Source organism: Silene latifolia, chromosome 10 (assembly GCF_048544455.1).
Source record: "Silene latifolia isolate original U9 population chromosome 10, ASM4854445v1, whole genome shotgun sequence".
Classification (NCBI taxonomy): Eukaryota; Viridiplantae; Streptophyta; class Magnoliopsida; order Caryophyllales; family Caryophyllaceae; genus Silene; species Silene latifolia.
The window spans coordinates 36,711,978-36,724,861 of NC_133535.1; the positions used below are offsets into that span (position 1 = coordinate 36,711,978).

General features: G+C 40.5%; 3 protein-coding genes across 3 annotated transcripts; all 3 read right to left on the minus strand.

Moving 5' to 3' along the window:
- Window positions 1-1,823: 1,823 nt before the first annotated feature.
- LOC141607440 (uncharacterized) lies at window positions 1,824-3,360 on the minus strand. The gene is made up of 2 exons (XM_074426789.1): window positions 2,821-3,360; window positions 1,824-2,651 (listed from the first exon to the last, which is right to left on the minus strand). The coding sequence occupies exons 1-2, from the start codon at window positions 3,358-3,360 to the stop codon at window positions 1,824-1,826; spliced, it is 1,368 nt and encodes a 455-aa protein (XP_074282890.1).
- Window positions 3,361-4,062: 702 nt separating this feature from the next.
- Window positions 4,063-6,006, minus strand: LOC141607441 (uncharacterized). Its single transcript, XM_074426790.1, has 2 exons — window positions 5,429-6,006; window positions 4,063-5,311 (listed from the first exon to the last, which is right to left on the minus strand). Exons 1-2 carry the CDS (start codon window positions 6,004-6,006, stop codon window positions 4,063-4,065), a joined length of 1,827 nt encoding a protein of 608 aa, XP_074282891.1.
- A 2,162-nt stretch (window positions 6,007-8,168) lies between these two features.
- On the minus strand, window positions 8,169-12,644 carry LOC141605492 (putative galacturonosyltransferase 4). The gene is made up of 8 exons (XM_074424290.1): window positions 12,135-12,644; window positions 12,007-12,048; window positions 11,548-11,641; window positions 11,158-11,396; window positions 10,706-10,977; window positions 10,229-10,586; window positions 8,751-9,326; window positions 8,169-8,621 (listed from the first exon to the last, which is right to left on the minus strand). Exons 1-8 carry the CDS (start codon window positions 12,273-12,275, stop codon window positions 8,346-8,348), a joined length of 1,998 nt encoding a protein of 665 aa, XP_074280391.1. The 5' UTR covers window positions 12,276-12,644; the 3' UTR covers window positions 8,169-8,345.
- Window positions 12,645-12,884: the final 240 nt, after the last annotated feature.

Below are 12,884 nucleotides of genomic sequence, written 5' to 3' on the forward strand. Positions count from 1 at the left end.
GTTTTTGTCGATCTTGTGCCGCTTTCATCTTTTGTCAAATCAACTTCACATATTCAACCATATCCTGTACTATCTGTGGACCTAAAACCACTGCCTCAGCGCTATCATCCCAACAAATCAGACTCCTGCATCTCCTCCCATACAAAGCCTCAAACGGAGCCATCCCAATACTCGTATGGTAGCTGTTGTTGTAAGAAAACTCTATCAGATCCAACCTATCTTCCCAACTACCACCAAACTCCATCACACAAGCCCTCAGCATGTCTTCCAAGGTCTTGATTGTTCTCTCTGCCTGCCCATCTGTTGCAGGATGAAATGCGGTACTCATTTTCAAGATAGTCCCCATTAATTCCTGCAACTCTTGTCAAAACCGAGAAATGAACCTCGCATCTCGATCTTACACAATCTCTTTTGGCACTCCATGTGATGTGACTCGTATTTACGCACCTTTATTCCCTTAACTAGCCCCATTCCTATGCTTTCTAGCATGCATTAAGGTCGTTTCTTATCTTTAACTTCTTATTTTGCATATTCTTTGAGGTTTTGTCCTTGGTAGGAGATGAGTGATAGCCTAGCTTATATGGAGCAAAACGGAGCTAAATTGATCGCATATAACAACCAAGCAACAAAGGGGAGACCAATACTAAAGGCCTAAGTCAATAAAACAAGTAAATGGGTAATGATGAAGGACCCCCACGACCCTTGAAGGATCCCCACGAGTTAGGGGACAACCAAATGATGAAGAAGTAAATCTGCCCTTTAGGACAGGCGTCCTAGAGACAGTTCGGACGTCCCAAAGGAAAGGACGGGCGTCCCCAAGCTCAGCCCAAGCGTCCCCTTAGCAGGGCGGGCGTCTTTCGATGCAGGATGGGCGTCCATCAAGAGGAAGCTGTGCGTCCTGAGCTAGGACTTCCAAGGCGTTAAACTTCATTTAAGGGGCTTAATCGTCCTTTAAACTCTTAGTTAACCTAATACTTGTACTTAGTATAACTACTCCATTGTAATAGAAGATTAGCATCAAGTTATATTAGCATAATCAAGTTACCTTATATTGGTGGTTTAGGTGGGGTGGTTGTGGTGGTGGCGGCGTCGTGGTGGTGGTGATGGCATCATGGTGGTTATGGCGGTGGTGTTGTGGTCGTGGTTTATGTGGGGTGGTTGTGGTGGTGGTTTTAGTGGTGGTGGTGGTGGCGATGGCGTCTTTATGGTGGCTGGTGTAGTGGGAGTCGCAAGTGTGATGGTAAGTAAATAAGGTGGTTGAAGGGTAACAAGGGTAATGAAATATCATACCTTGGGGGGAGGTGGGGGTAAGGAATTAGATGGATTGAGGGGTAAATAGGAGAATTTCATTCTCTTTGTTTGTGTCAATCAAACGCCAACAAAGGAAATCAATAACTTTGTTTCCCTTTCCATTTTTATAGACCTCCAACCAAACGCTCCCTTAGGGTGTGTTTGGATTGAGAGATTTGGAGGGAAAAGAAAGGGAAGGAGAGTAGGGAATTTAAAATCTCTTGTTTGGATAGTAAATGAGGGTGGAGGGAAATGAAGGGGGGAGTGATTTAGAGGGATTCAATTTCTCTCCTCCAAGTCTAATCAAAATCTCTCCGCAATAGCCAAGATTTGGAGGAAAATTGTATCCAAACACCCACACCTCATTCCCCTTCCCCTTACCTTCATTTCCCTTTCCCTTCCCTCCTTCCCCCTCCCCTCACTTTCCTTCCATTTTTGATATCCAAACACACCCTTACCCTTAGAGTATAAACTCCCTCCCTGCAGACACATTCATAACTTTTTTTTTTTTTTGGCAGCTGTAAATAAAAACCTTACAAACCCATTTCAGCTTTAGCTAGGTTATGGGCTACCTTATTAAGACGACGAGGTAAAAAACTAAAACAAATACAATGAAAGGACGTAAGATAGGAATCGATATCCTGTAATATCCCCTTCGTCATATGGTGAGGCGTCTCCACCCGAGCCAGTTGAAGAAGAACCTGAAGACAATCAGAAAAAACATCAAAATGGAGGTAATTTCGACCCAAAGCCCACCGTAGAAGCTCTCTAATACCAAACGCTTCAGCTTGGATAGCGGATTCAGCTTTGAAACTTCGAGCAAAAGAACCAACACACTCCCCCTCAGGTGAGTAGACTACACATCCAACAGCAACCCGAAGAGAGTCCACCCAACTAGCGTCCACTTTAGCTCTATAGGGTGAACATGTGCCTTTTTCCCCCACCAAAAAGAAAGGAAAATGATTACGAATATCACTCCTTAAGGTGTCCATTGGATCATAAACACTAAGCCCCATGATGGAAGCTTTAGAGGAAGCGAAAGATTCAGCCTTCATAGCCACATTTGCTGCGTTAGCTTGAACATTAAAGAAGTAATCAACCGAGAATGACCTACCCGAAAAAATGACTTCATTCCGAAGACGCCATAGACTCCAAATAAAAGAGAGGAAAAGGATAATTAAAGTAGTCGAATTGTCTTTCGAATTAAAGAAGTTGATCCAATTAATAATCCAATCTCTAAGGCGAACAGACGTAGAGAATTCTGTTGAAATACCAAGTTGCGAACTAGCCCACAAACGCTTTACCAAAAAACAGTCACGGAAAAGATGCTCGAGGGTCTCGATAGAACCGGATTCACCACACTAAGGACACAAACACTCCAAGTTAATATTGCGTTTTGCAAACTCAGCTCCAACCGAAAGAGAATCCGTAATAATACGCCAAATAAGGATTTTCCATACTTGAGGACCAGGAAGTCGCCATAACTTCCTTTTACAAAAAAATCCTAAAAGTCTGATTAATTCGAGTTACGTCTTTTAAGGAGTTGTGTTTACTAAAGTGAGAAGAGAGGCACAAAGCATACCCGCTTTTGACTGAATAGATTCCTGAAGGCGTATGCTTCCAAAAAATGCGATCATTAGAAATAGTCTCACAGATAGGCATCGCACAGATTTTATTGGCCCACTCGGAGTCAAACAGAACATTAATCAGCTCATTATTCCAGCGGAAGGAGGGGTTCATAAGATCCTTAACAGTCATACTCAGCATTGAACTAGGCGGAGGGAAACCCAAGCTAGTAATATTAGCCGGAGTCGAGCCACTAACCCAATTAGTACTCCAAATATTAAGCGTGGAGCAGATTCCAGCTTTCCAACCTAAATCTGGCAGAACCAGCTCCAGTCCATAAAATAAACTTTTACATCCCCATGACTGAGAAGAGCAAGCTTTCAATGCCTCAGGCAAAACCAGATTATTGTGACGTATCAGCTTCGTATAAAACACACGACTTATCAAAGAATCTCTGGAGTAAAGAACTTTCCATGCCAATTTACCCAATAAGGCATGATTCATACATTTAATATTCCGTATACCCAGACCACCTTCCGATTTTGGTAAACTAGTAAAATGCTTACTACACCAATGGATAGAAGACCTAGATCTCGTTCCAGCCCACCAAAAATGTGACAATAAAGAGTTAATCTTATTGGCCACACTTACCGGTATTTTAAATACCGATAGGACATAATTCGATAAGGCAGACAAAACAGAAGAAATCAGAGTCAACCGACCTGCCGGGGAAAGAAAAATACCATTCCAAGACGAAATACGCAGTTTAACCTTTTCAATAAGAGAATTAAAGATAGCCTTTTTAGATGAACCAAAATCTGTTTCAATACCCAAATATCGACCAATACCCTTATTTTGTAATATATGTAGAACGCTCAATCCCTCTTGAACTGAACTCATCGTGGTGCTCGGACTGAAAATAATACCGGACTTATTCTCATTCATAATCTGCCCCGACGCACAACAAAAGGAGTCGAGAATCACCTTAAGTTTCGAGTAGGCCCTCTCCTTATCATGAAGGAAAAAAACCGAATCATCTGCAAAAAAGAGATGAGAAAGAGGAGATGCAGTTCTGGACAATTTAATACCATACAGTGACCCATCAGATTGGGCTGCTTGGACATTTTGAGAAAGTATCTCCATACAGAGGATAAAAAGATACGGTGAGAGCGGATCCCCCTGACGCAATCCACATGTCGGCTGAAACTACTTCAAGGGAGCTCCATTAACTAAAACTTCATAAGAAACCGTAGAAACCACATTCATAATAAGATTAATCAAAAAAGATGGGAAGCCAAAACAAGAGAGAGTACGCTTAAGAAAATCCCATCTAATTCGATCATAAGCCTTACTCATGTCAGCTTTAAATGCAAACCTCCCACAGCTCCCAGAAGTATGCTTATTAATATTCTGAATCGCCTCATGTGCAAGCAGGACATTATCCCCAATATGACGACCAGCCACGAAAGCATTTTGAAACTCACCCACCAGATAACTCATAACCCGAGAAAGGCGATTAGTAATACATCGGGTGACAATCTTCATTATAACATTACAGAGACTAATGGGCCGATAATCATCCACTTTTTCGGGACTAGCACACTTAGGAATTAAAGCAATAAAAGTTATGTTAAGTTCTTTAAGAACCAACCCGCTATTAAGAATACTCAAGACCGTCGAACTTACATCATCTTTAACAGTATGCCAGCATCTTTGGAAAAAAAGAGCAGGGAATCCATCCGGCCCCGGAGATTTCAAGGCCCCGAGCTGGAACACCGCACGCCGCACATCTTTTTTAGAAAAAGGCTTAGATAGAAAGTCTATATCATCATCCTTGATTTTAGTGCTGACCCTTCGGAATAGCCCTTCAAAATCATCCAACCGAGACATATCATTAGTGCTTGAAAAGATAGGAAGCTGATCATTATGTATCGGATTATAAAGATTATAGAAATACGAATAAAAAAGGTTCCCAATACAAATCGGATCATAAGTCCAACAGCCCGAGAGATCTTTAACACTCAGAATATAGTTTCGACCCGCACGTCCCTTTACCCAGTTGAAGAAAAATTTTGTACAAGTATCACCATCAACAGTCCATTTCAACTTAGCCCGTTGCTTCCAATATAAAGCTGTTGCCCTTGCAAATTCAGTCACTTCGTCGTTAACTTGAATAGAAAGTTCAGCACCCCCCGTATTAATAGAATAGTCCATAGCTTCCTGGAGACGTACATCAAAACGATCCCACTCCCTACTCCAGACCTGCCTCTTATCAATGGACCATTTCCTCAGAATATTCCTGATGAAGGCTAATTTTCTAGCCAGCCGAAAAGGAGCAGAGCCAACAAAAGAGGTCGTCCAATTCTTATTGATGAGAGACAAGCACTCAACATTATCCAAATTCCATGACTCAATTTTGTACGGTTTCTTACAAGAATTCTTCACAAGGTTAAAGCTAAGTTCAATGGGAGCATGATCAGAGATTTGAATCGGCAAAATGTTTCACTCCGGTATTTGGGAAGGATAGTAGCCAATCCTTAGATCCATAAGCCTTGTCAATTCTTTCATAAACCCTCCGAAAACCCTTCCTATAATTACACCACGTAAAACGTGGCCCTTGAACGGAATATCCACAAGTTCATGCAAAACCCTCCATTTATGAAAACCCAAAGCACCAGCAATACTACCTGTTTTACCACTTAATTTATCACAACTAAATTCTACTTGATTGAAATCGCCAACAATAATGAAAGGATGCTCAAGAGAGTTTAACCATGAACCCAATAACTCGAAAACACGTAAACGAAGAGCTTGATCAGGCTCCCCATAGAACAAAATAAGGTACCAGGGCAAAGCAACATTCATTTCATTCTTAATAATGATGAAGTTATTACAACTAGTTACATAGTTCATCATTAGGCCACTTTTCCAACCACACCATAACCCACCAGAGCTTCCAACTGCATTGACGCCCACAGACTCGACAAAACCCGCACTTCTAAACAAAGGATTAACTTGTTCCACAGTACATTTAGTTTCACAAAGGAAGAGAAAGTCATAATTATTACTACTAGTAAGCGCTCTAATTTTTGGAATTATAGGGGAGAGTGCATTATTTATTCCCCTACAATTCCAAATAAGTCCATTCATGGTGGACAAGGAGGTTGATAAAGGCCAACCTCCGCAACACCTGGCTCACTACCAGGTCCAGAATCATCACTTGAACACATTCCCTCATCATCCCCAACCTTAATGTGAAAGATATTACCCGCAGCATTCTGACCCATAGAAGAGATACGCACATCAGAAACACACGGCTTCTTAGCTAATTGAGTCAAATAAGCCTTAGCATGACCAATAGAATTCAGGACAACTTCAGCAACCTCACTGCCATCAGCTTCTGATCTGCATTTCCTCTTTTTAAAAGGAAGTCTTAAATTAACCTCCCCCTCCACAGTCTTAGAAAAACCAGTCTTCTCCATAACTTCATCAGCAGAATGGGCCCTTTGTGAGTCAATGTGAACAGAACCAGAAGTTTGCCCCATCTGAAAAGACTCAAAATCAACAATAGGGTCATATTTAACGGGTCCCTTAAGCTCCACCCCAGACTTCTGCAACTCAGTACCAGAAAGAGACCTTACGGTACAATGTGCAGCCAAAGAAGCATCTTGAGATACAGGTTCAGTAGAAGGTCCAAGATATAAATATAGCACTGTATTAACTTCAGAGTGCCTGGCATCCATATCAGTCCCCATAACTGCATCATCTCCCATAACTGCATAATCTCCATCAGATTCAGAGCTATTAAACGGCCATTCAGGTGTAGAGTAATGTGAACTGGAGGAATCTTCAATATTAATAATAACATCATTGCCATAGTGATCCCCCACCTCATCTGACGGCCTCTCATCCCCTGGTGAAAATTGATATAAATTATAAGGGTAAACAATGGGAACCCCTTGGGGAGGAGGATCAAAGGTTTGACTATAGCCTCTATTATCGTCCTCCATTCTAGCCCAATTAAAGTCACTTTCAACACGATTGAGGATAGCCTCTTGAATGTGCAGATCACGATCAAAACGACTAGCCTGAGCATTGAAATACACATAAACAGAATACGGGTCATTCTCAGGAAAACCATGAGGCAAAGAATCTGGTTCAAAGATAAAACCACCAGCCGCAGTCCCTGCAAAATTAATATCAGTAGCACCAGTCCCCACAAGATTTTTCGTTGCAGCAGCCACAGAAGTATTCATTGCAGTAGGGCCATCAGCATTAGATTCAGTAACATTTTGATTATCTACAGCTTGAGTACCAACCCCAACAGAATTAAAAGGATCAGCTTCAGTAGCTATACCAGCACCAATAGACTCCGGAGTTGGTGAAACACCAACACACCTTGCTCACTAGGCATTGCCCCACCAGCACCCCCATTAGCAGTACCATCAGAGTTCACTAGACCAGCATTAGGAACATGAATACCAGCAGGAACAGGACCATCAGGTACAGGAGCAGCAGGTGCAGTATGCATTACCCCAGGTTCTGGAACAAAATGTTGATGACTACCCACATTAAACAGAATAGGCCCAGCAAAAGGCTGGGCAGTGACACAGAAACGCATCCCTGGATGGACTCTTCCACCAGGGGTAGTCCCTAACTCAAAGTCAATAACCTGTTCGTCTTCGAAATAAGCCTCATTGGAAGAGACTGACCCACCGTGCCCCCCAAGACGAATATTAGAAGAAACATACCTTGTTGTAGACGGAGTGGCCCTAAGATCAAGGTTGAACATCGTATGATTACTTTGAGCCTGAAAAACCGCAAATCCCCTCTCTTGAGCCCTATCCAAAAGACCATTCACATTCGAAACAATCGTCATAATGCTTTCACGACAACATGCAGATATATGCCCCACTTTCCCACAGCGAACACAATATTTAAAGACGTCCTCGTACCGAAACTGAATCCATAGAAGGTACCCACCATCCATAGATAAGAAGAAACCAGGAGAAAGGGGTTCATTAAGTTGTAACCTAGCCTTAACACGCAAATAATCCTTATCAGGAACCGGGTCAAAAGTATCCACCACATAATGCTAACTCAATAAATGCCCAGACACATTCATAACTATCAACTATAAACTGGCTCTAGATCAATCTGCATCAACTAAAATATTAAATGAACATACCTTGCGATTTTGGTTACCACGAAAACAAAAATGAATTATGAGAATTGTCCGAAATTTTTCAATGCTTTCATGTAGATACTGCATTGCAAAACTAACGGAACATTTTGGTCCATTTCAACGAAGATATGAAAAAATATTTACCATAGCTTGTGCGTTTAACATAAACTACACTAACAAATGTAGATGATGAATACTCACTCAGACATCAACCAAAAGAACAAGACGGGGCTCAGGGAATTAACAAAAAGCCTAAGCTTAATACAGATGAATGTCCCATATCGCGGAGAAGCCACTGGACAATTCAGGGATTTATGTTACATTCCCTCAAATATAGATGATCATAGTCTACATATTTTGACCAGTAATGTCGAAACTTGGAAATCGCTATTTCAAGCCAAGGCTTCATATTCCCATTGTAATGTATAACAGCAGCTTTCTCAATGTCCCTTGAGTTCACATTCGGGTTATAGCCTAGACCAAGCACATGCCATGAACGATCCAGCGGGTGAGTGCGTTTCCAAAATGTTATCAGACCAGGTGGCAAAGTTCCCAGCTTCCACAATTGTCTATCATGATTCTGTAACAAAGGCGGGACATTTGAAACGAGTTAGCATCAAATATACTGTATAAAATACCACCATAACCTCATAATCTATTAAATGTGGTAGAGCAAAGACTTGAAATTTTACTCAACTAGAATGCTTACCAGCTTTTGCCACGTGTGGTAAACCTCGGTGATATTCTGTCTCTTCCATTCCTCCAAATCAAAAATGTTCATCCCGTATGCCCATCCACAGGCATGAGGATCAAAAGTTTTTGAGATAAGAGGATTTGAAAAGTTAAGATACCGATCAAAACGATGGAAGGTCTCCCCACAATTCTCAACCGCACCATTCACATTTCCCTTCAGATCAGTGGACCAAAGTGCGCTAAGATCCTTCTGGACTACAATATCATCATCTAAAAAGAGAACTTTCTTAAGCTTGGGGAATATCTCTGGCAGGTAAAATCGAAGATGATTTAGAATAGAGAGATATTTTGGATTACGAAACTTCAAGTTTGAATCCGATGAAGCACGGTGAGTCTTGAAATAGTAGTCAATCATTGATGGAGAACCCAGTTGCTTAAGAACTGGACTGTAACTTGAATTTAACCATGTAAACTCTTCAACATTCTGAACATGAATGGCAGCTTTACCCGGCTGATTAACTAAGAACCACATCCTCATTGCTGCAAAATTGAGTCTATCAGTAACAATGTGGAAAACGTGCTTTGATGGATCCTGCAAAACATTCCCCAAGATCTAAAGTCAGAGATTTACAGACAAGAAATGCTTAGACAAGTACAAAAACATATTAACAGTTCATATCTCTCTCTGTAAATCAGCATTTTGAATCAGGTTCATAGCAAGCAGTAACACCCAACCACCGGAACAAAGGTTAAGAATGATATAAGGTAGCGATTGGCAACCTGGATTTCATTTGAAGAACTTGATTTATAATTTTTAATTTGAAATCAAAGATTCCAAATCCAATTACACTGCTTGGTTTCAGTTACCGAGTTCCAATATCAAATCCCTTGTTTGGGCATACATAATTCATAATTTTAAGTTCACATTTACAGTTGAGAATGAATAAAATAAATTTAACCTATATGCTAAAATAACATGAAAAATGTATCACAGGCTCACAGCAAGCTTAAACTCACATCTCGGGTTGAACTTATATCCTCCAATTCTACATAACATCAACGACAGAGTATAACTGTGTGATGGAGAGGTTTGAAACAAATGCATGTACAAATACTTGGGATTGCCAAACAATGAATTTGGACTAAATTTTGGATTTCTAGATGAAATCTAAGTTTCCAACAAACCATATGATGATTCACTGATACCAATGATAAAATCGTTACTAACGTTGTGAAAACGGATACTAAATAATAAAATCATGCCGAAATTAAAATGTTTACGAAAAGGACACACAAGGGACCCCCAAAAAAAGTGCTCTAGCAATAAGTTATTGGTAAGACCGTCGCATACAAGAATTATTGTAGGGGTTCAGCACAAGGAGGCAATATGATATTCTAATAACTTGTTGCAATCATTGTTTGATATTAGCAATCATAACAGATTTGTTCCCATGATAATTGTTTGACATTAGCAATCATAACAGATATCTATACCTTGGCATGAGAAATAGTTGAGTTAACCACCACAGCAGCAGCCAATATGTTATCCGAAAACAATGCATAGTGATATAGCTCAGGGTCATCCAGCTTCTCTTGTTGTGGAAACTGTTTCTGAGAATAATTCAGGGCATAGTATTCGGTTGAAAGGCGCAAAGGAAGGCAGTGAAGACCTTTAGGGAGGGTTTTTGCTGTTAATTGACTTAAAAACGTTGTCTGCTTTCTGTGAACACGAAGCTGCTCTTCAGTGGAATGAATGATAGCACGAAGCTTTTTTACCATGGCCGCACAATCATCTTGAATCTGTTTTCCTTTGGCCAGTGTCTGATCCATTGCTTTCAGTTTATCTCGGGTGCTGCATCCAAAGTTTGGTCCAAATGATTCAACAAAACAATGAGAGCGTATTCAACCTGGAATAACATCAATAGAGTTCATGGCACCGATTAATAAACAGGAGATAACGTCAAAACTTACTTCCGTGGAAGTTCGGAATCCTTTGTCGCGTCACCAAGCACTCTCTGGACTTCCTTTATTCGTTGTCTAAGATCCCTGATGAAATGGGCATTGTTTCTTGTCGCTGTGAGCGAAAGATAGACTTTTGCCCTGATAAGCTGATCTTTCAAATATTGAACCTGAGTATTGGGCATGCTGACTTGGTTACTATCTTTCACATTTCGAGGTTTTGCGTCTACAGTTTCTTCTGTTTTGCTGCCCCTTTCACCCAACTGCAGCTTCGGTGTAATTTTCTGAAGCAGGGAAAGAAAAAGACACTTTCAGGACATAGACAGGCAAGACATAAGGAGCCTGAGGCCCTGAAGAGATCTAGCAAAACTCAATTGTAAGTGAGAAGAAAAGATGAACAAAGACAGAATTAACTAAGAAAATAATTGAAAATTTTGTTAGCAAAAAAAAGAAAGGCAGGGTACCCTAGCACTAGAATTGATTTGTGAATTCTGGAGTGAAAGCGGGAGGTTATTTTGCTCAGCAGCAGCAGCGTGGACATTGACTGTGGTATCCTCAGAAGAATGGATGCCATCTGTAACTTGTCTAATGGTTTCGCTGTTTTGCTGATTTGCATGACCAATGGTACTTCCTATGGTCGTGGTAGACAATACTCTGTTCTTGTGCTCCACCTTCACAGGCTGTACTTGAAGCACCTCGGCTTCTGGTCATCCAAAAACAAAATAAAAATATTGGGTGAAGAAGAAATAACGACAGATAAACAGAAAGACATGCATGTTGTACAAGAAGTGCACAGATTTGATAAAACACAAACAACTTGTATTATGGAAGTGCAATGAAAAGAGGAAGCTGACCTTGTACAGACTTTGCGGGTTTAGTTTCGCGGGATTCCACAGATTTATCAGAATAAACAGAACCAATAGGTTCCTTAAGAACCACCGTGGTTTCCTATTAGTAGTCAAAACCTCATTTGGTCAGTGAAGAGTCAAACTGTAGCACCTCCATCGAAAACAATTGGGTGCATAAAGTGTCCTAAGAAGATGAGACACTTTCCTTTATTTTGCAGCAAAATAATAAGTTTGTGAATTATTACTCTAAGTACTCCGTAACAATTGGGTGCATAAAGTGTCCTAAGAAAGAGAGCAATGAATTGATTTCCACATCATGTTTCCACCCTCCAGTAACCACCAATGGATCTCCTCCGCTTTCTTGTTAATTTAAGCACTATTACTCTAAGTACTCCGTAATAATTATCCTAATCTCAAGCGAGGCCTTAATAATGTATATTATGCATGAATTATTGAATAACTGACCTGAGGAAGCAGATTAAGTTGGAGGGTATCACCGCCGAAAGCCTGGACAGATAAATTAAAAAACAAATTAATTAAAATAAAATAAAGAAAAGAGGGAAAGGGAAAGAGTAATAAAGAAAAGGACATACGAGGGTAGTGGGATTGAAATGATTGGAGGAAGAGGAGGAAGAAAAAGTGTCGGTGAAGAGAAGAATAGGAGATAAGACAGTGAGAAAGAGTAAAAACAAGACGGCTTTTCTCATATTATTCATATTCTTCATCATCTTCATCAACTCTTGGGAGTAATTGATATTGATATTATTCCTAATTAGGGAATAGTAGTGATACGTAGAAGTGAGGTACAACAACAACAACAACAACAATGACGAGAGCAGTTAGTATCATTTGATAGATGAATCAATCAGATCTTGATAAGGAGAATGAGGAGGAGGAGGTTTAAGTGGTGAGTGTGGTTGTGGGAGAATAACGGAAACAACAAGAGAGGAGGAGGATGGGGGAGATGATAATAGTGGATGATTCAGTGGAACACAACAGTGGATGAATGAATGTTGCATTTACTATAAACAGCCTGGCTAATGCTAATGATGCCTACTTGGTTTGGTACACACTATACTACACCGCCCCATATCAATATCATTTTTTTTTTTTTTTCGACAAAAGTAAACCATATATTTAAAGAAAGGAAGAAACAGAAAAGGTCCAGAGCAAAGAAATACAACATGAAACTAACCAGTAGCTAAACTAACTGACCAATTACGCCGAGATCGAAGGAGAGTACGAATTCCACGCAGGGAATGACGCACATCAATTGGGACTGGCTTTTGAGAAGCCAGAACTGAACATAATTTTTGTGAGGAAACGATAAAAGCGGTAGCAGC